The following is a 22,657-nucleotide window of genomic DNA, read 5'->3' on the forward strand; positions in this document are numbered from 1 at the left end:
CACAGAGTCGGACACGACAAGTGACTTAGCAGCAGCAGTAACTTCTCCCCTGGAGAAGGAAATAGCAACCCACTCCAGTATCCTTACCTGGAGAATCCCATGGACGGAGGAGCCTGATAGGCTATAGTCCACGGGGTCGCAAGGAGTCGGACACGACTGAGTGACTTTTTACTTTTACTTTTTACTTAGTAGCTACATAACATCCAGCTAAAGACTGGCAGGCAGGTATTTAGAATAGGGCAGAAATGGTGGGATGTGACTTGTGAGATTACATTATAAAAAGATTATGGCACTGTCAAAAAAAAAAAAAAAGCAAAATGGCTGTCTGGGGAGGCCTTACAAATAGCTGTGTAAAGAAGAGAAGCAAAAAGCAAGGGAGAAAAGGAAAGAAATAAACATCTGAATGCAGAGTTCCAAAGAATAGCAAGAAGAGATAAGAAAGCCTTCCTCAGTGATCAATGCAAAGAAATAGAGGAAAACAACAGAATGGGAAAGACTAGAGATCTCTTCAAGAAAATCAGAGATACCAAAGGAACATTTCATGCAAAGATGGGCTCGATAAAGGATAGAAATGGTATGGACCTAACAGAAGCAGAAGATATTAAGAAGAGATGGCAAGAATACACAGAAGAACTGTACAAAAAAGATCTTCATGACCCAGATAATCACGATGGTGTGATCACTGGCCTAGAGCCAGACATCCTGGAATGTGAAGTCAAGTGGGCCTCAGAAAGCATCACTATGAACAAAGCTAGTGGAGGTGATAGAATCCCAGTTGAGCTATTCCAAATCCTCAAAGATGATGCTGTGAAAGTGCTGCACTCAATATGCCAGCACATTTGGAAAACTCAGCAGTGGCCACAGGACTGGAAAAGGCCCATTTTCATTCCAATCCCAAAGAAAGGCAATGGCAAAGAATGCTCAAACTACCGCACAATTGCACTCATCTCACACACTAGGAAACTAATGCTCAAAATTCTCCAAGCCAGGCTTCAGCAATATGTGAACCGTGAACTTCCTGATGTTGAAGCTGGTTTTAGAAAAGGCAGAGGAACCAGAGATCAAATGGCCAACATCCGCTGGATCATGGAAAAAGCAAGAGAGTTCTAGAAAAACATCTATTTCTGCTTTATTGACTATGCCAAAACCTTTGACTGTGTGGATCACAATAAACTGTGGAAAATTCTGAAAGAGATGGGAATACCAGACCACCTGATCTGCCTCTTGAGAAATTTGTATGCAGGTCAGGAAGCAACAGTTAGAACTGGACATGGAACAACAGACTGGTTCCAAATAGGAAAAGGAGTTCGTCAAGGCTGTATATTGTCACCCTGCTTATTTAACTGATATGCAGAGTACATCATGAGAAACGCTGGACTGGAAGAAACACAAACTGGAATCAAGGTTGCCGGGAGAAATATCAATAACCTCAGATATGCAGATGACACCACCCTTATGGCAGAAAGTGAAGAGGAACTAAAAAGCCTCTTGATGAAGTTGAAAGTGGAGAGTGAAAAAGTTGGCTTAAAGCTCAACATTCAGAAAACGAAGGTCATGGCATCTGGTCCCATCACTTCATGGGAAATAGATGGGGAAACAGTGGAAACAGGGTCAGACTTTATTTTTCTGTGCTCCAAAATCACTGCAGATGGTGACTGCAGCCATGAAATTAAAAGACACTTACTCCTTGGAAGGAAAGTTATGACCAACCTAGATAGCATATTCAAAAGCAGAGACATTACTTTGTCAACAAAGGTTCATCTAGTCAAGGCTATGGTTTTTCCTGTGGTCATGTATGGATGTGAGAGTTGGACTGTGAAGAAGGCTGAGCGCCGAAGAATTGATGCTTTTGAACTGTGGTGTTGGAGAAGACTCTTGAGAGTCCCTTGGACTGCAAGGAGATCCAACCAGTCCATTCTGAAGGAGATCAGCCTTGGGATTTCTTTGGAAGGAATGATGCTAAAGCTGAAACTCCAGTACTTTGGCCACCTCATGCGAAGCGTTGACTCATTGGAAAAGACTCTGATGCTGGGAGGGATTGGGGGCAGGAGGAGAAGGGGATGACAGAGGATGAGATGGCTGGATGGCATCACTGACTCGATGGACGTGAGTCTGGGTGAACTCCGGGAGTTGGTGATGGACAGGGAGGCCTGGCGTGCTGGGATTCATGGGGTCGCAAAGAGTCGGACATGACTGAGCGACTGATCTGACCTGATATATCAGATTACTTTATGTGGATTCTTCCATCATTTTTCTACTGGCTTTCTTTTCTTTTGTAAAATAAGTGTATAACAGGTAAATTTGTGAGTCTGGTAGGATGTATGAGAGTTAAGTGACAACTAAGAGTCTATCTTGCTTTGCTGGTACTTCAAATTGTGATTTTTGACAGTTTTTTGAATTTTCAATTTTGTCAGTTTACTAAGCTGTCACCAAGCACTGTCATGTTGATCTATGCTAACCAGTGTATAAATTCCCACGTGGCTCAGTGGTAAAGAATTTTGCCTGCCACTGCAGGAGACTTGAGTTTGGTCCCTTGGTTGGGAAGATCCCCTGGTCAAAGGAATGGCAACCCACTCCAGTATTCTTGCCTGGGAAACCCCAGGGACAGAGGGGACAGGTGGGCTACAGTCCATAAAGTCACAGAAGAGTCAGACATGACTTAGTGACTAAACAAAAAAAAAACCAATAACCAATGTATAGTCCTTGCCCTCAAGGAGTTCAAAGATTAGTGCTATTCTTCAGTTTCCTTTCTGCGATTAAAATGCATGGTTATAATCAGCCCTACTTATCCACAGGTTCCAAATTTGTGGATTCTACCAACCATGGATCAAAAATAATAAGAGAAAACAAAAAACAAAAAAAAAACTACAGAAAGTTCCAAATAGCAAAACTTGAATTTGCTGCACATTATTTATATGGCTTTCACATTGTAATAAATATAAGTAATCTAGAGATGATTTAAAGTGTTGCATAGGTTATATGCAAATATTATGCTATTTTATATGAGGGACTTGAGCATCCTTGGATATTGGTAACCTACAGGGGGAGGTGGCGGGGTCCCAGTGCCCTGTGCATACTGAGGGACAACTGTACGTTAGTAATCAAAGACCTACCAGGTATTTGTGAAATAAGAGCAAACTAATTGATAGTCTTGGGAGAAGAGTGAATCATGGACATGTTTAGGACAAGCAAACTACTCCTGTTGTACTCTATAGCACATCTTTCTAGGGACATAATATTTATGTCCTCCTGCTCTGTTAGCCACTGTTCAAAATGTTATTTTCCTGCAACTAAGAGTCATGATGTTGTCCTTCTTGAATTAAATACACTTTTGTAAAATATTGCAATTCCCAGGAGAACAGATATTATTTACTGATAGCATTTTCAGTTCAGTTCAGTTCAGTCACTCAGTCATGTCTGACTCTTTGTGACCCCATGAACTGCAGCACACCAGGCCTCCCCTGTCTATAACCAACTCCCTGAGTTTACCCAGACTCATGTGCTTTGAGTTGGTAATGCCATCCAACCATCTCATCCTCTGTTGTCCCCTTCTCCTCCTGCCTTCAATCTTTCCCATCATCAGGGTCTTTTCTTTCTTTTTTTTTTTTTTAGAATATTTGTTAGGATTTTATTTTTAAATACTCAGCCCAAATTTGATTTGCTATAACTTTAACCCATTGTCCTACTTCTGTGCATTTTGCATCAGGCTCTTTTCAAATGAGTCAGTTCTTTGCATCAGGTGGCCAAAGTACTGGTGTTTCAGCTTCAACATCTGTCCATCCAATGAACACTCAGGACTGATCTCCTTTAGGATGGACTGGTTGGATCTCCTTGCAGTCCAAGGGACTCTCAAGAATCTTCTCCAACACCACAGTTCAAAAGCATCAATTCGTTGGTGCAATGGCACCCCACTCCAGTACTTTTGCCTGGAAAATCCCATGGATGGAGGAGCCTGGTGGGCTGCAGTCTGTGGGGTCTCGAAGAGTCAGACACAACTGAGTGACTTCACTTTCACTTTTCACTTTCATGCATTGGAGAAGGAAATGGCAACCCACTCCAGTGTTCTTGTCTGGAGAATCCCAGGGACAGGGGAGCCTGGTGGGCTGCTGTCTATGGGGCCGCACAGAGTTGGACATGACTGATGTGACTTATCAGCAGCAGCAGCAGCAGCTTTCTTTATAGTCCAACTCTCACATCCATACATGACTATTGGAAAACCCATAGCCTTGACTAGATGGACCTTTGTTGACAAAGTAATGTCACTGCTTTTTAATATTCTGTCTAGGTTGGTCATAACTTTCCTTCCAAGGAGTAAGCGTCTTTTAATTTCATGGCTGCAATCACCATCTGCAGTGATTTTGGAGCCCCCCCAAATAAAGTCTGACCCTGTTTCCACTGTTTCCCCATCTATTTCCCATGAAGTGATGGGACTGGATGCCATGGTTTTAGTTTTCTGAATGTTGAGCTTTAAGCCAACTTTTTCACTCTCCTCTTTCACTTTCATCCAGAGGCTCTTTAGTTCTTCACTTTCTGCCATAAGGATGGTGTCATCTGCATATCTGAGGATATTTCTTCCGGCAATCTTGATTCCAGCTTGTGTTTCTTCCAGCCCAGCGTTTCTCATGATGTACTCTGCATGTAAGTTAAATAAGCAGGGTGACAATATACAGCCTTGATGTACTCCTTTTCCTATTTGGAACCAGTCTGTTGTTCCATGTCCAGTTCTAACTGTTGCTTCCTGACCTGCATATAGGTTTCTCAAGAGGCAGGTCAGGTGGTTTGGGACTACCATCTCTGGAAGAATTTTCCACAGGTTGTGTAATTTGTGATGACATTGTGGATTACTGTTTTTTTTTTTTTTTTTCATTAATAACATTTCTCCCTTTGTAGGATGGATAATCTTTAAATGAGTTTCCAATCATGTATAAATCTAGCTAAAGAATGTGTATTCTTGTTTGATTCCACAAAGAGTGTGGCTTACTTTTGTTTCTATGAGTCAGTTTTGACCCCAGTTAAGTCTCCCCTAATTCTGTTGGTCATAATCAATTGCTTCTTTCCCTGAGCTCTCCCAGGAGGGTATTTGTCTCTCTATTTAGTACTTACTTATTCTGTTTTAGTTGTCTTATCTGTTACTAGAAAGAAGGGACTCTCTTATTCTTCTCTGTGCTCTCCTAAGCACCAAGCATATGCCTTGCACCTAATATGTCTCACAACATTTTTGCTGGATTAAAAATAATTTCATAGATGAAATAGACTTCGTAATATCCATAATAGCCTCAGGCCTTAATGCATATATTTGAAAGGTATACATTTTGACAGGCTTCCCTGATAGCTCAGTTGGTAAAGAATCTGACTGTAATGTGGGAGACCTGGGTTCCATCCATGGGTTGGGAAGATCCCTTGGAGAAGGGAAAGGTTACCCACTCCAGTATTCTGGCCCGGAGAATTCCATGGACCATATAGTCAATGGGTTCTCAAAGAGTCAGACTCGATTTTCACTTTTCATACATTTTAATAGTATGGGTGTGTGAGTGTATTTGGTGAAACTCCTGTGAGAAATCTGCCTAGATTTTTTTTAAGCAAGATTTTCATCAGCCAGGCAGCTTTTAGTGTTTGCAACCTTATTACTGGCAGTAAATTTCTTTGAAAATGCCAAGTGAGGCCCATCGGGCTAATGGATTTATCCACTATGATATTCTAGGAAATTATGCCATCCAACTTTCCAGAAGTTGCTTCAAGGTCAAATACTGAAATATCTAAGTAGATTACAAGGATGCCTGGAAAAATCTTTTTTGACAGTCTTGTCTATTTCTACATCACTATTCCCAACTCTGATTACATATTTCTACAATTCAATGTTCAGATATACTTTCTTTTCCACTCTTCCTATTTACAGTTGGAATCTGGCATTTATTTAAGTTTTCAGCTCACTGGATATTTCAGAAAATTTTACCCTTTGAAAGAAGCACTTCTTTGGCTCCAAAAAGCAAAGAAAAAATCAGGAGAATGAAATAAGAACTGTTCATTTGGAAATGGCTTCCCCTAAAGCAAGTGAACTCTGATCAAGAATTAGATGCTGACCTTGGACTTCCAAACTCCAGAACTGAGAAAATAAATGTTAGTTCTTTAAGCCAAAGAAAAAAAAAAAAAGAACATGATCACACAGGTGCACTGAATGGGCTGAATAAACTCTGTTTTACTGACATATGTGTAATGATTGGCAAGTATCAGACAATGGAAAATACAACTCCCACTCAGTCAAATCTTCTGAAAATATTGTCGCTTCCTGGCCACTTCCTGTCCAGTTATTCACTCAAGACAGGTCTTAAATCACTTGGCCAGTTATAAAGCACACCAATAGGTAGCTGTTTACTCTCTGGCTTCCTATTTACTTTGACAGACCTCTGATCATTGGGTTCATTAAAGGGAAAAAAACACGATCATGGAAAGACATTAAGTGTATAACAGAGGCCTCAACTTGAGCCCAAGTTGTGCTCAAGTATATTTCAAAGTGTCCCAATAGACTGTATATACATTCCTTGAAGGCAGAGACCTTCAAGGCTCATATTTTTGGAGCTACGTCTCTGTCTTCATTGTCACCTTTGGGCTTATCAGTTTGACATTTCTTCTGTTTGACTTTTTCCCCTGGGGCAACATTTTTTTTTAATAAAAATTAAAAAAAAAAAAATTGAAGCGTAGTTGATTTAGGGCTTCCCAGGTGGCTCAGTAGTAAAGAATCTGCCTGCCAATGCAGGAGATGCAGGTTCGATTCCTGGTTGGGAAGATCCCTGGAGGAGGAAATGGCAACCCACTCCAGTATTCTTGCCTGGGAAATCCCATGGACAGAGGAGCCTGGTGGGCGACAGTCCATAGGGTCCATTGCAAAAGAGTCAGACACGACTTAGTGACTAAACAACAGCAACAACAGCAATAGTTGATTTACAGTATTATATTAGTTTCAGATATACAATATGGTGTTTCAAAATTTTTATAAATTATACTCAATTTAAAATTATTATAAAATATTGGCTATATTCTTTGTGCTGTACAATATATCCTTGAAACTTATTTATTTTATACATAGTAGTTTTGTATCTCTTAATCCCTTACCCTTGCCCCTCCCCCTTTACCTCTCCCCATTGGTAACCACTAGTTAGCTTTCTGTATCTGTGAGTCTGTTTCTGTCTTGCTGTTCATTTGTTTCTCCAGTTTAATTCCACATCTCATTTTGGCTTCGTTTGATTCCAAATGACTTCCTTGAACTCCGCAGTACATGTGTTTGTGGCACTTTGGGGAGTCAAGGAGGAATAGTGCTAGTTGAGGAGGGGTGGGAGGATGGGGGGCCTACAAAGAGGGGGAGATAAGAAGTCAGCAGCTTTTCAGACATGTGATGACAAAGGGATTTAGAATCAGTGAGGGATGTACTTGGGGACGAGATTGCACCTCTGCAGCCAGCATCCCCATCCCAGGAATCCTTGGATATTAGGGAGAGTGCTAGACTTTTCATTATATAAGTAATAGTGACATATAATTTTATATTTGGGTATTATATGAAAGAGTAGCTTCAGAAGACTGGAGAACTTGGCAGCATTTGAACAGTTTTTTTTTTTTTTTCCACATTGTTATTCAAGTCTATTAAGAATTCCTTTGTTTTCTAGCAATTGTTTTTTTTTTTTTAAGCAATTGTTTTTTATATACAGTTTTATTTGTTAAAAATCCTGGGTTGGAGTTTAACCTGATTGAACAGGAAAATCAAAGAGGGAGACAGAGAAGCCTTTCTTTACCTCTGTGCCAAAGGAGTGTATGAGAATTTTAACACAAGATGTAGCCCTGGCTTTGATTCAGGAAAATACCAGAGAAGGTTATAATTGAGTTCCTATAAAGAAATAAGTTCTTTAATTCAGTATCATCTTTTATTTACCAAGAAATGCATACCATTGCAGTGTGCCAGGAAAGTAGAATTCTATTATGTTTACCTTGAAGTGCTGGGTGTAATGAAGTCATTGGCAAGTGCTATTCATTTTTTAAAGGCAAGCAAGAGAAAAATAATAAAACTCAAACCTCTACATTTCTATTGATCACAGGATGCAGATCTTATTCATTGTCTCTTTATCTATCAAGAAATGGGAACATACAGTTTTAAAAAATGCTAAAACTTTGATCCCATTTTCTTCTCTTCCTCTTCAGTAAATTCTCTGAGTATTTGAAAAGGTGGAAAGATTATAGAAAACTTTTCTTTTGATGTCTAGACTCTATTTGGTTAGAATCATAACAAACATGTTTTGTTTTTGAAGAAGTAGCGCAGACTACAGTGTCAATGCTGGGATAAAGTATACAATGAGAATACGGAAGTGTTACATAGAGTCTTCAGACAAAAACACTTGGAGTTTGTAATAAATTTGGGGAAAACACATTTATTGAGTTAAGCAGTAAATGATAAGATCTAGACTTAACTGTGATCTGTAACACGTTCAATGAAACAATAAATATGCTTGTAAAATGAAATGGTTTAATTCTGTATAATTTCTCAATATGTTACAGTTATGTGGATTTCTGTGCAGGAAGAAATACTAGTCCAAAACATAACTTGGTAGTAAACTAAATACGAGAAATCATAAAGCTTTTATATCTATTGATTCTTTATTTTCAAAGTGGAAGAAATGTTGCGTCTGCTCTTAGGTAATGTTTGGTCCTTGTTATCACAAAGGCTTGCTTTGGGGTCCAGAGGAAAAAGAGATGCCTGCATTTATACTGTTCAGCCATTGTGTTTCACATTGGCTTCAGGGAGAAAATAATAATTTCTGTGACAATCTGTTAGTTTCTTTTCTACGCAAGTCTAAGTAGTTTTGAGGGGGACACTATGTGTCAGTCACCATTCAGTGATTCAAACACCTATATAGTCAAAGGAAAAGAGCAGAAACAGAAACTCAATTACTGAAGCTCTATGTGCTGAAAATCAAAGTGTGTGTGTGCACTGTGTTAGTCACTCAGTCGTGTCCGACTCTTTGTGACCGCCCAGACTGTGGCTGGCTAGGCTTCTCTGTCTATGGGATTCTCCAGGCAAGAATACTGGAGTGAATTGACATTTCCTTCTCCAGAGGAACTTCCCAACCCAGGGATTGAATCTTGGTCTCCTGCATCGCAGGCAGGTTCTTTATCATTTGTGCTACAGGGATGTCCTGAAAATCAAAGACCCACATAGAATTAGAAATATAATTTTTCCTCTTTTCATAAAAAAGGGGAATGTGAGACAATTTATTAAAATAAACTATAAAATGCCTGCAAGGAATTGAGGATGGGTGTTAGCTTTTTTGACAGGAAAATATTTTTCTATCTGTATTTTGGTGTCAAGGTTATCTTTCATTTGGAGGATTTTGTAATTTTGCATTGATCGAGAGACTGTTACTTATTTTCAAAACTATGTATGCAAATTATGATTAAATTCCAGAGGATTTAATCTTTTGAATATCACCTTAAAAATAGGAGTTATGGTACACTGAGATGATAATTAACTCATTACGAATAATTTATTTTATACCTGGAAACTCTGGGCATAGTTGATGTTACCTAAATTTTCAAGCAGATACCAGTCAAGATAGCAGTAAGTTCAAGTCCTATGTGTAGTATTGCATATTAAGTGAGAAATCTCATTACAAAAGTCCAGCATTTAATGTTTCTAATTTTATAATATTCATGCTAAAAATTCCCAGCTTGGGATGCTGAAAGAATTATAATGTCCAAACAGTGTTTTTATAGTAAACATATTTTAATTATTTTAGCTCTCCTGAAAAAAAGGTAACCAAGTCAACTTTGACTATGGTAGCTTTTGTATTTTAAAAGTTTGTGGCATTTATAATTAATCTTCTTTAAGCTGGTGAGTGAATATAACCATCTTCTGATTACAGATTTCAAATAATGGAGGCCATTAGACATCATAAGATTTGTCACGATCAAACAGCATGTCGTTTGTAGATTATGTTAAATTCTGATGTCAAGGAGGAATGTATTGGTCTACATTTGTCTATTTATTTATTTTATCCTTATGCATTTTGTTTAACTATCTAGCACTTACTATGTGCCTGGTAATAATCTAAGTGTTTACCGTGACTCTATGAGGCAAGCACTATTGCAATCCTCATTTTATTGAAGAGGAATGTAGATTAGTAAAAATAGTATGAATTTTAGCAAGAAACAGACTTGAATTAAATTCTGAATCTACCAATTACTAACAATGTATGTGGGTGTGTGTGTGTGCTAGTCACTCAGTTGTTTCTAACTCTATGCAACCCCATGGACTGTAGCCCACCAAGCTCCTCTGTCCATGGAATTCTCCAGGTGAGAATACTGCAGTGGGTTGCTATGCCCTACTCCAGGGGATCTTCCTGACCCAGGGATCAAACCCGGGTTTCTTGCATTGCAAACAGACTCTTTACTGTCTGAGCTACCAGGGAACAACTAACAAGTCAGCCATGGGTATTTAATACGTGCTTATGTCTCTAAGCCTCAATTTCCTTTATACAAAATGAGGGAAGATACTTAATACTTTCCAGGCTTATTGTGAACGTTAAATCAAAATATTGGAAAGCACCTAGCACAGTTTCTGGTACATCATAACTTCTGAATACAGATTAATTTTCTTCCCATTCACTTTAGTCTTGTGTTAGTCAGGACTCTTAGTTACAAGTGGTGGAAACCCTCATCAAACAGAATCTTTAAAAAAAAAAAAAGAATATGTTCATTCATTTAACTGGGAAATTCAAGGTGTTTCACCAATGCCATTAGAATGTCTTTCTCTTGGTAGTGCTCTTCACTGTTTTGGCTTATTTTCAGGCAGACTCCAATCCAATCCTTTTATTGATAAAATTTTTATTTGCTTTTTGCCAGTTTGTATCTGGTCAGTTTCATGGTCTGGTAACCAAAGGCACATTTCTCTTAGAGTCATAGACCTTGAGTCTGGGCCTCATAATTTCTGCCTTTAAAAAAAATTTTTTTTAAAATATGTATCTACCTGCAGTTCAAGAGACCCAGGCTCTATCCCTGGGTCGGGAAGATCCCCTGGAGGAAGGCATGGCAACCTACTCCTGTATTCTTGCCTGGAGAATCCCATGGACAGAGGAAACTGGTGGGCTATAGTCCATGGGGTTGCAAAGAGTTGGACGTGACTGAGTGACTAACACTTTATTCATCTGGCTGTGCCAGGTCTTAGTTGTAGCACACAGGATCTTTGATCTTGGTTGCAGCATGTGGGATCTAGTTCTCTGACCAGTGATTAAATCTGGGCCCCCTGTATTTCAAGTGTGGAGTCTTAACCACTGAATCACCAAAGAAGTCCTAGAATTTTTGCCTTTATGCAACCAACCAAGATGCTCTACCCATTGACACGGGCCTTAGTTAAATAGCATCTTGCTCTTTCTTGGGAGAAGTTAAAGTAGGTTAGGGTATGATGGAGGTACAGGTAATCTGCCCCTCGCCCAAGGCAGAATCCTAATAGTTCCTTAAAATGCAGGTAATTGTGTCCTCTGTCACACAGGAAATGCACAGGATAAGGTCTTTGGTAGGCAACTAGGATATCTATACTGGTCTTGTCTCCTGATATATCTGCTGTTCCCCAAAACTTGTTCACATAAGTTTAGCTTGGAGCAGAGTATACATACAGTACTTCCAACCTGGTAAAATTCATGATTATCTATCTGTCAGCCATTTTGTATTTCTAGCCACAAGCAGAAAGTATATTTTCTTCCCTATCCACTGTCACACATAAAAACATGGACCATACCTTTTATCCTCCTTGCATATGCACCTATTCAAGGACAAAGGCAGTAGACGATGAAATCCAGTATCCTGAAGTATTTATATCAAGCCCCTAAAGTTTGGTAAGCTCAAGTCCTAAGATGCAGCAGGGGTAGTTTAATAAACTACTGCAAAATCTACTGTCAATTTCATGGCTGGAGGCAGGAGAATCGACTGTCCCACATTTCAGTTGCAATCAATCAGTTCCGTGTTTGGGATCTGTTATTTTCTAATATCAATCTTCTAGATATCAATGTCAATTTTATGAAATATCTCTTTGGACCATGACAGAGGTTTGGCTGCTATTGGTCCCTTTAACAATCTTTGCTGAAATATCAGCAAGGTGATTTCCCTTAGCAGCTTCCAAAGAGTCAAGTATAGAATGCCCACAAAGCTTAAAAAAAAAAGAACTTAAGTGGCAGATAAAAATATTGCATTCAATAATTCCTGAACATAGAGGCCATTTTAAATTTTATTTCCACTGGAAGTAAAGAAGACATGTTGTTTCAACAACATTTCAAAATCATGAGCTACTCTAAAATCTTATCTGCTATCAGTGTAAATATTGGCAGTTTTGTCCTTGGCTAAAACGCAAGCCTTTGTAAGAGCTTATTGTTGTGCCAAAGTAGTCATAGGTAGAGGTGTTGCTTCAACAACTTCAAAAGAATTTGTAATACCACATCCAGCGCAGTATTTGTTATGGTCACCATTTAAATCAGAATCATCAGTGAACCATGAGAGGTCAACATTACCCAGTGGAATTTCCTGTGGATCATTACGAGGAGTCAGGAGATGGTCTGTCAGCCTTAAGCAGTCCTAAGGGACTTAATTGGGGACAAAGAGGAAAAGATCAGCCAAGTTAAGGTTACTACAACATAAAAGAGTTATATGAGAAGAAATTAACAAAAGGACTTCAGAGGTGAGGTGCTGACTGAGAAATGTTGAGTGTGATGAGAAATCAGGAGACTTCACTGTGTAGCTCAAATGGTAAAGAATCTGCCTGTGAGGCAGGAGACCAGGGTTCAATCCCTGGGTTGGAAAGTTTCTCTGGAGAAGGGAATGGCAATCTACTCTAGTATTCTTGCCTGGAGAATTCCATGGACAGACAAGCCTGGCGGGCTACTGTCTGTGGGGTCGCAAAGAGTCGGACACGACTGAGTGACTAACACAACACAGTCCTAATAGGTGAGGTATAAAAATGGTTAAAGGAGATCCCACAGTGATTTTCTCAATGGCTTTAACTGAAAGGGCAGTGGTTGTAATGGCTTTAAGGTAAGCAGGGGGCACCCCTGTACCACAAGGTCCAGTTGCTGGTTAAATACTGTATGTTTCAATGGTGGTTCTCATGTTTTGGGGTGAGTACACCAAGGGCATTCCCTTTCATTTCATATGCAAAAAGGAAAAAGGGAATCTGATCAGTGGGATGGCCAAGGGCAGGTGGATTCTTCAAATTTTCCTTTAAGGCCTTGAAGACTGTGTCATCTGTTTTTTTCCCATAAAACTGGTTTACAGTTGTAACTATTTATTAAAACATATAGGGGTTTGGCCATAAGAGAGAAATTTTGAATCCAATTTCATCAATAAGCAACTAGCTCGAGAAAACCTCTCAGTTGGTGCTTAGTTTTGGGAAACACAGGACACTGGATCTAGCTGCAGCCCTTATTCTGATATTCTAAATATCAAACCTGGGTTTGGTGATGCTCTGTGACAACCTAGAGGGGTAGGATGGGGTGAGAGGTGGGAGGGAGGTTCGAGGGGTGAGGCACATATGTATACCTATTGCTGATTCATGTTGATGTATGGCAGAAAGCAATAAAATATTGTAAAGCAATTATCCTTCATTTAGGGAAAAAAAAAAAAACAAAAAAAACAAAAAAACCTGGGTCTGGGAATACTGCAGTTTTTCTTTGGTGACCTTATGTCCCTTCAGGCTGAAACTTTAGCATGTGGTTGCTCTTTTCCTGTGAGGCAGCATAAGAAGTAGAGCAAAGAAGCAAATCATCTACATATTACAACAAAGCAGAACCCCTAGGGAACTTTACATCATCTAGATCAGCCTTCAGGATTTGTGAGAAATAAGGAGTTTCAGTACAACCCTGAGGCATGACTGTCTAGGCGAATTGTTTTTCTTCCCAAGTGAATGCAAGAAAGGTATATTGGCTAGCTTCATCAACTGGAATACCAAAGAATGCAATGCATAAATCAATTACAGTAAAGAATTTGTTTCCAGTGGGAGTGGATGTTAGTAGCCTATGAGAGTCAGCAACAACAGGATTTGGAAGGATAACAATGTTGCTTATTGCTTGGAGGTGCTATAGATTTTCTCATCAGTAAATAGGGGTAGCTGCAGGCCATGGGGTCACTAAAGTCGGACATGACTGAGGGACTTCACTTTCACTTTTCACTTTCATGCATTGGAGAAGGAAATGGCAACCCACTCCAGTGTTCTTGCCTGGAGAACCGCAGGGATGGGGGAGCCTGGTGGGCTGCTGTCTATGGGGTCGCACAGAGTCAGACACTACTGAAGCAACTTAGCAGCAGGGACTAGTACAATGGATAATGAGGCCTTGAGCCTTTAATCTTCTATTATGGACTTATGCCTTGAAGGCTTTTTACTTATAGAGTATTGATTAATTCTGGGAAAAGGTTCTATTTGAGGGTCTATTTGAATTTTGTTGGAAGGTTTGCTGTGAATCTTGCCAACATCAGTTAGAGATTTTGCCCATAAGGAGAGTGGTAGTGGTAGTGTTGGTTGCTCTGTGACCCCATGGATTGTAGCCCGCCAGGCTCCTGTGTCCATGGGATTCTCTAGGCAAGAATACTGGAGTGGATTGCCATTCACTTATCCAGAGGATCTTCCCAACCCAGGGATCGAACCCAGGTCTCCTGCATTGCAGTTGTTTCTTTACTGTTTGAGCTACAGGGAAGACCTTCTACAGGAAAAGAAAGTGGTAGCTGATTCAATAGGGACAAATGATGAGTGTTTCCAGAATCAGCTCTAGTGTCATCAGAGAGGAACAAGTAAAAGATGTCAAAGGGTCATTTAATTCACTTGCCTTGTTGCTTTGATGCCAACGATCAATTTCTAAAATGATTTCCCCCTTTTGGGAGAAATAAATTCTGGCATGATATTTCTGTAAGAAGTCTTGGTCTAATAAATGGACAGACATGGAAAAACTAAGGGGACAAGGGTGTGTATCTTTCAAAGAGCCTAAACAAAAGGGAATGGGGTTCACAGACAGAAATCTCTGGAGATTTATTAGAGAACCCATTCTTTGAATTGTTTTAATACTCTGAGGGGGCTTCCCAGGTGGCTCAGTGGGTAAAGAATCTGTCTGCCAATGCAGGAGATATAGTAGATATGGGTTCAATCCCTGGGTCAGGAAGATCCCCTGGAGGAGGGCATGGTAACCCACTCCAGTATTCTTGCCTGGAGAATCCCATGGCTAAAAGGACCTGGTGGGCTACAGTCCGTAGGGTTGCAAAGAGTCTGACACGACTGAAGTGACTGAGCACAAGCATGAGTACTCTGAGGCAGTGGCTGTTTTACAGTAGAGGGTTTGAGCACTGAGTGTGTGACTCTGGGTCAGGACTGGAAGAGATTCATTCCCAATATAGGAAAATGTTTTCCCAAGCAGATTAAGAAGGAAGATTGGGAAGGGCCCTTGTAGTTCCTTGGAGAATTAGGAGGATGTTACAAAGGCTGGTTAGAGACTTGAAGATGCCTAAAATTCTTAAAGTGGTTAACAATCTATTTTCCAGTGTCCTGGCTCTTTGCAACAGTAGCAGAATCTAGAGGGGTTTTGGTTTCTTTTAGTAGCCTTCATTTGCTCAAGTTGAAGACAAGAGTTTTGGTGACAGAGAAGGGAAGGAGGTGAAATTTGAGACGAAGAAGCCGGGGAAGGAGAGCCCGAGGCTTTGGGAGTCATTTTATCTTTTATCATTTTGCCTGTTTGCCTCAGCTAATCTTAAAATGTTATTTTGCAGAGAGGCAATTTCAGCCTCAAAATACCAATCGAACTAAGAATTCCACTCAGTTCTAAGAAGTAGCTCACTTTAGTTTTAGGGAAGTTAAGTAAGTGAAGTGAAGTGAAGTCGCTCAGTCATGTCCGACTCTTTTCGACCCCATGGACAGTAGCCTACCAGGCTCCATCGTCCATGGGATTTTCCAGGCAAAAATACTGGAGTGGGCTGCCATTTCCTTCTCCAAGTTTTGGGGAAATTAAGTCCAATTCAGATTTAATTTAATTAAATTTGAGGACTTCAAAAGTTCTCCATAATGGCCACAGATATTCTAGATTGCCCTTGGTCAGGTTGGTCCATTTTCTTAGAAATGTGCATGAGGAAGGACTCAGGTTGAGGTCAGTGTAGGGAGGCACCCTTAAAATACTTAAGATAATCGTGATCCCATTTCCTAGAGGTTTTTCCTCTAGAGTAAAGAGCAATTGCCCGTATAATGAGTCAGTGGGAAAACCAGGACCAGAATCAAGAATTTGCACTCCAAATTTATTAAAAAAAAAAAAAAAAAAGCAATTGTCCAACAGTTTAAATGGCTTACAACCACCACAAAGGGTTCAATTCAAATAGCTTGCAAGCCAATACCAGCTGGTCTTAGGGAGAGAGCTTGGTCCCAGAGCCAGGCCAAAGCCTGTCTCCAAAGGACTAGGCCAAAGACTAAAAAACCCAGCCCTGTTTCAGAGAAACAAGAGCTGTTCCTGAGAGGGTCAAAGGCCGGCCCGTTTCAGTCAAACAATCTGATCCCAAAACATACTGAAGTATTAGTACAAAATGAGCACTTGCATACAGGCAAGGCTTTAACCACAAGACAAAATCTTTGAATGGATCTCGAGTAAATGCTTGCTTTGCTTGCTGTCTGGCTTCGCTTCAGTCACGTCAGACTCTGTGCAACCATATGGACTGTAGCCTGCCAGTTTCCTCTGCCCATGGAATTCTGCAGGCAAGAACACTGGAGTGGGTTGCTGTTAGGTAGTTAGAATAGGAAAAAGGAATCCAGAATGGCGGTGGCTAAAAGACAAGGAAGGGAATAGCCCGTGAAAATAGAGCAAAGGAAGGTCAGAGTGTTGTAGCCATGCGTTCCAGGAAACAAACTCACTCAGAAGGACAATGCAGATAGTGGAGCGCAGTTTATTACACTGGGGGCCCAAGGCAGAGTCTCCTCTTAGCCAAAGACTCCGACCAGTTTTTGTGAAAACCTTATGTACCCTAAGTGTATGTGCCCAAACCCACCTCCCCAAATTGCCTGAAACTGGTCTGAACAAAGGAAAAGAAAGATACAATCAAAGTTAGCCCATGATTCATGTGCCTTTTGCCTAGGTTGTTCAGTTCAGTCGCTCAGTCATGTCTGACTCTTTGCGACCTCATGAACTGCAACACGCCAGGCCTGCCTGTCCATCACCAACTCCCGGAGTTTACCCATACTCATGTCCATTGAGTAGGTGATGCCATCTAACCATCTCATCCTCTGTCATCCTTTTCTCCTCCTGCCCTCAATCTTTCCAGCAGCAGGGTCTTTCAAATGAGTCAGCTCTTCGCATCAGGTGGCCAAAATATTGGAGTCTCAGCCTCAACATCAGTCCTTGCAATGAACACCCAGGACTGATTTCCTTTAGGATGGACTGGTTGGATCTCCTTGCAGTCCAAAGGACTCTCAAGAGTCTGCTCCAACACCACAGTTCAAAAGCATCAATTCGTTGGTGCTCAGCTTTCTTTATAGTCCAACTCTCACATCCATACATGACTATTGGAAAAACCAAAGCCTTGACTAGATGGACCTGTGTTGACAAAGTAATGTCTCTGCTTTTTAATATGCTGTCTAGGTTGGTCATAACTTTCCTTCCAAGGAGTAAGCATCTTTTAATTTCATGGCTGCAATCACCATCTGCAGTGATTTTGGAGCCCCCAAAATAAAGTCGGCGGTGGCTGCTACCGGCGCACTAAGCATGGTGGCGGCTGTGACCGGTGCACTAAGTGCGGCTGAGAGGAGCTACCCCACGTCTGAGGTCAGGGGCAGGAGCCGGAAGGACCCCATGCCCGAAGGGTGGTGGCCAAGAGGAGTTACCCCACGTCCGAGGTCAGGGGCAGTGGCCGAGAGTGCCAGGCTGCGACGGCGCAGGAACGGCCGAGAAGAGCTACCCAAGTCCGAGGTCAGGGGCGGTGGCTGAGAGGAACTACCCCACACCCCCACACCCGAGGCCAGGGGCCACAGCCGGGAGGACCAACCCCACGTCCAAGGAGCCCTGGTTGCTCGGGCGCAGGAGGGCCTAGAGGAGCTATCCCACATTGAATGTCAGGAAGGGCAGCGGTGAGGAGATACCCCTCGTCCAAGGTAAGGAGCAGCGGCTGCGCTTTGCTGGAGCAGCTGTGAAGAGATACCCCACGCCCAAGGTAAGAGAAAGCCAAGTAAGATGGTAGGTGTTGCAAGAGGGCATCAGAGGGCAGACACACTGAAACCATACTCACAGAAAACTAGTCAATCTAATCACACTAGGAACTCAGCCTTGTCTAACTCAATGAAACTAAGCCATGCCCGTGGGGCAACCCAAGATGGGTGGGTCATGGTGGAGAGATCTGAGAGAATGTGGTCCACTGGAGAAGGGAAAGGCAAACCACTTCAGTATTCTTGCCTTGAGAACCCCATGAACAGTATGAAAAGGCAAAATAATAGGATACTGAAAGAGGAACTCCCCAGGTCAGTAGGGGCCCAGGCCTCCCTGTCCATCACCAACTTCTGGAGTTCACTCAGATTCATGTCCATCGAGTCAGTGATGCCATCCAGCCATCTCATCCTCTGTCGTCCCCTTCTCCTCCTGTCCCCAATCCCTCCCAGCATCAGAGTCTTTCCAATGAGTCAACTCTTCACATGAGGTGGCCAAAGTACTGGAGTTTCAGCTTCAGCATCATTCCCTCCAAAGAAATCCCAGGGCTGATCTCCTTCAGAATGGACTGGTTGGATCTCCTTGCAGTCCAAGGGACTCTCAAGAGTCTTCTCCAACACCACAGTTGAAAAGCATCAATTCTTTGGCACTCAGCCTTCTTCACAGTCCAACTCTTACATCCATACATGACCACAGGAAAAACCATAGCCTTGACTAGACGGACCTTTGTTGGCAAAGTAATGTCTCTGCTTTTGAATATGCTATCTAGGTTGGTCATAACTTTTCTTCCAAGGAGTAAGCGTCTTTTAATTTCATGGCTGAAGTCACCATCTGCAGTGATTTTGGAGCACAAAAATATAAAGTCTGACCCTGTTTCCACTGTTTCCCCATCTGTTTCCCATGAAGTGATGGGACCGGATGCCATGATCTTCGTTTTCTGAATGTTGAGCTTTAAGCCAACTTTTTCACTCTCCACTTTCACTTTCATCAAGAGGCTTTTTAGTTCCTCTTCACTTTCTGCCATAAGGGTGGTGTCATCTGCATATCTGAGGTTATTGATATTTCTCCCGGCAATCTTGATTCCAGCTTGTGTTTCTTCCAGTCCAGCATTTCTCAAGATGTACTCTGCATATAAATTAAATAAGCAGGGTGACAATATACAGCCTTGACGTACTCTTTTTCCTATTTGGAACCAGCCTGTTGTTCCATGTCCAGTTCTAACTGTTGCTTCCTGACCTGCATACAGCCTGGGTAGTTAACAGTGGACAGTTGTCAATAAGTCTGTGGTCATACCACAATAAGCATAATAGAATTTATGATTCTATTCAGCTTAATTAATTCAGATAATTAGGGTATTCTTTTAGGCAATGGAGAGTCTAGGTACAAGCCCTGGGGCTCGTCCATGGTGAGGGGGTGGAGCTCTGGTTTTCCAGTTGGTATGTCATTTCTATAGTTACTAGGCATATAGCTCAAAGTCCACAGTCCTGCCCAAGATGGAGTCCTGCTTTCAAGATGGAACCTGTTCTGTCTTTTTCCTCCTTCATTCCCCTGTCTTGATGCTCGTAACTCATAGTATGAGTATCTAGGGATATATTGCACCCTGGCTCTCTGACTTCCAATTTGGGAGAATGACACCAACCTTTGGGTTACAAAGTTCATAATACATTGTAAAATGCAGGGTCCACAAAGTGGAACTATCAAGGCAACTATAACAATGGTAAATATAGTTTTCCACCAATCACCCTTCATCCAAGATAGGACCGAAGTCCAGAAAGGAATGTTTTCATTTGACATTGCTTTTACCTGGTTTTTCATGTCATCTAAAGCAGCTGATACACTGTCAGATAAATGAGGAATATATACACAACATTCAACTTTAATTATAGCACAGGTTCCTCCTTGAATAGCTGTGAGCATGTCCAAAGCCATTCTATTTTGAATTACCGCTTTTCTCTTTTGGATTTGTTCTTCATTTAAGGCTTGGATTCCTTTAGCACTATCTAGGAGGGCCTGTTTTGTGAAATTACTCAAGGCTTCTACTTTAATCATAATATCTGTTATCCCTATAGAAGGTATGAATAAGGCAGCAATATACTCATACCATTGAAACACAGACCTTGTCCACCTAGCATGTAAATAATTAGATTTACCAGGGCTTGTTGTAGGTTAGGCTTTATGCTGCCATGGGCAAAAGCGAATCCCAGTCTGCAGCGGCCTACCCAGCCGATTGGTAACCAAGGCCAAAGGTTAAGCCCACAAAACATTTGGGTTCTGTTGGGCGCCACCCAGTGGATTTCAGGGTTATATTTCCAATCAGAGCCTGGCTAATGGATGGACGACTGGTTGAGGTTGTATGTGACCTTGAATGTTCATTTAGATTGTTCGGGGGATAGATACCCCATATATTTTAGTTCTTTTGGGTCTAATGGAAGGTCACTAAACCCTACCCTTTGTTCTTTTTGTTCCCAGAATATAGCGGCAGGAGTAATTAATTCACCCTTTTCTGGGGTCATCCAGAAATATTCATCCCAGACTTGGTAGAATTGTTTAACATACCTAGAGGCCTGTCCTCCCTTGCTGGTCAGGGAGCTTTTTTCCTTTTTGTTCTTTAAATATGAGGTATAGGATTTTGTTACTTCTATGAAACTGGTGTTTACATCAAATGTAACCCCATGACCCGAGTCTATTGACTGTAGGTCTGGCTTATACCAAGAGAGCAGGGAGAGATTATGATTGACAAGAGAAAGGAAAGTCTCTTTTCGTCATCTCAGAAAAGAGCAGAGTGGTTTAAAATCTCCTTGGCGGAACGGTGACACCCACCAAGGAAGTCCATCCATCACAGATAGAGGCAGAGCCCCACATACGCAGCAGTTGGAGGTGTTGTGGAAGTCCGCATAGGAATGTATCCATGAGATGAAAACATTGTCTTGAGTTGAAACAGAAGTTAAATTCAAAATCACAATGATGAGGCCAAGCAGCAGGAGTTGATTTTGTGGCTTCATCCTGAAGGGGCTCGTCCAGGATCTTCTTTTCCTTCTTCTTCTTAAGGATGATCTTAGTCTCTCGAGGGTCAGTGGGGTCCCTCTGTGAAGTCCACTCAACGTTTTCTGGGTCCGCATGGTATATTCTCTTCATCCTCATATGCTGGATCCAGGGGTGACACCTGCAACTTTAACTGCCATAGGGGTGGTTAGAACAACAGTATATGGACCCTTCCAAAGTGGGGTCAAGGAGTCGTGTTTCCAGTCCTTGACCCACACCTGATCCCCAGGCACAAATTCATGAATCTGTTCCCCAAGGGGGAACGGCACCCTTTCTTGTACAAACTTAGTTACCTGATTTATTACCTTACCCAGTTGTTCCAGCTGTTGTGAAATCTCATCTCCCCTTACCTGAGACAAATTTGTTGATACTTGTTCTATTATGGGAGGGGGCCTCCCATACACAGTTTCCTATGGAGAATAGCCATGGGACCGTGGAGTCATCCTGAGTCTGAGCAGAGCCATAGGAAACAAGTCCACCCAGGAGCAGTCAGTCTCTATGATCCACTTGGAAACTGTCTCTTTAAGTGTCCAGTTGGTTCCTTCCACCATCCCAGAACTCTGGGGCCTATATGCTGTGTGTAATTTCCACTTGATGTTTAAAGTTTTGTTTGCTTGTTGTACTAAATCAGCTATGAAAGCTGGGCCTCTGTCTGATCCAATGCTGGTAGGAAATCCAAATCTGGAAACTATCTCCCTAAGCAGGCACTGGGCTACTTCTGATGTTCTTTCAGTCCGGGTAGGAAAAGCTTCTACCCATCCTGAGAACATACATACCATGACCAGTGGGTAACGGTAGTATTGGTGAGGTTTCATTTCAGTGAAGTCCTCTTCAAGGTGTTCAAAGGACAGTGTGCCTTTTAGTTGAATCCCCAGATGTTTCTGTCTGTGCCGAGAGGCAGCATTGACCTATGAGCAGGCAGTGCAGTTCTGAGATTCTGTCCTGCATAGGGAAGAGAGGCGGGGAACCAAGAAATATTTTCAAATTAGCTTTTCCAGTTTATCATGGCCTAGGTGGGTCACTTGGTGTGTTTGGCTTACCAGAGTGGGTGCCAGCTCTTCCAGTACCAATAATTTGCCACTTGGCAATTCCCACAATCTCTTTTCAGTCTTGATGGCCCCTTCTGCTTTGGCTAGTTGGTTTTGGGCTTCACTGTATTTTGGAGAGTCCAGCCTTAGCTCAGGCAGCTCTGCCAATATGAAAACTTTAATAGGGGCTTTACTTGTCACCCCCAAGCCCTCAGCTGTTTGTTTGGTGGTCTCATCTGCCAGTCTGTTTCCCTGAGCTTGGAGGGTATCCTCTTTTTGATGTCCTCAGCAGTGTATGACTGCAACCCTTTCTGGCTCCCAGGCAGCATTTAATAGGGTCTTAATTTCTTCCTTATTTTTAATATATTTTTCACTAGCTATCAAAAGCCCTCTCTCCTTATA

The 22,657-nt window shown here is 41.7% G+C and overlaps 1 protein-coding gene across 1 annotated transcript in view; it reads right to left on the bottom strand.

Annotated features, from left to right (window-relative positions):
• LOC112582039 (endogenous retrovirus group PABLB member 1 Env polyprotein-like) overlaps window positions 1–21,187 on the bottom strand; it is a 92,407-nt gene extending 71,220 nt beyond the window's left edge. Inside the window, 2 exon segments of the mRNA XM_045164348.1 lie at window positions 19,753–20,326; window positions 20,329–21,187. Of these exon segments, the coding sequence (XP_045020283.1) occupies window positions 19,753–20,326; window positions 20,329–21,187 (1,433 nt within the window).
• Between the last annotated feature and the right edge of the window lie 1,470 nt (window positions 21,188–22,657).

The sequence above is a fragment of the Bubalus bubalis genome, chromosome X (genome assembly GCF_019923935.1).
Source record: "Bubalus bubalis isolate 160015118507 breed Murrah chromosome X, NDDB_SH_1, whole genome shotgun sequence".
In the NCBI taxonomy this organism is placed as follows: Eukaryota; Metazoa; Chordata; class Mammalia; order Artiodactyla; family Bovidae; genus Bubalus; species Bubalus bubalis.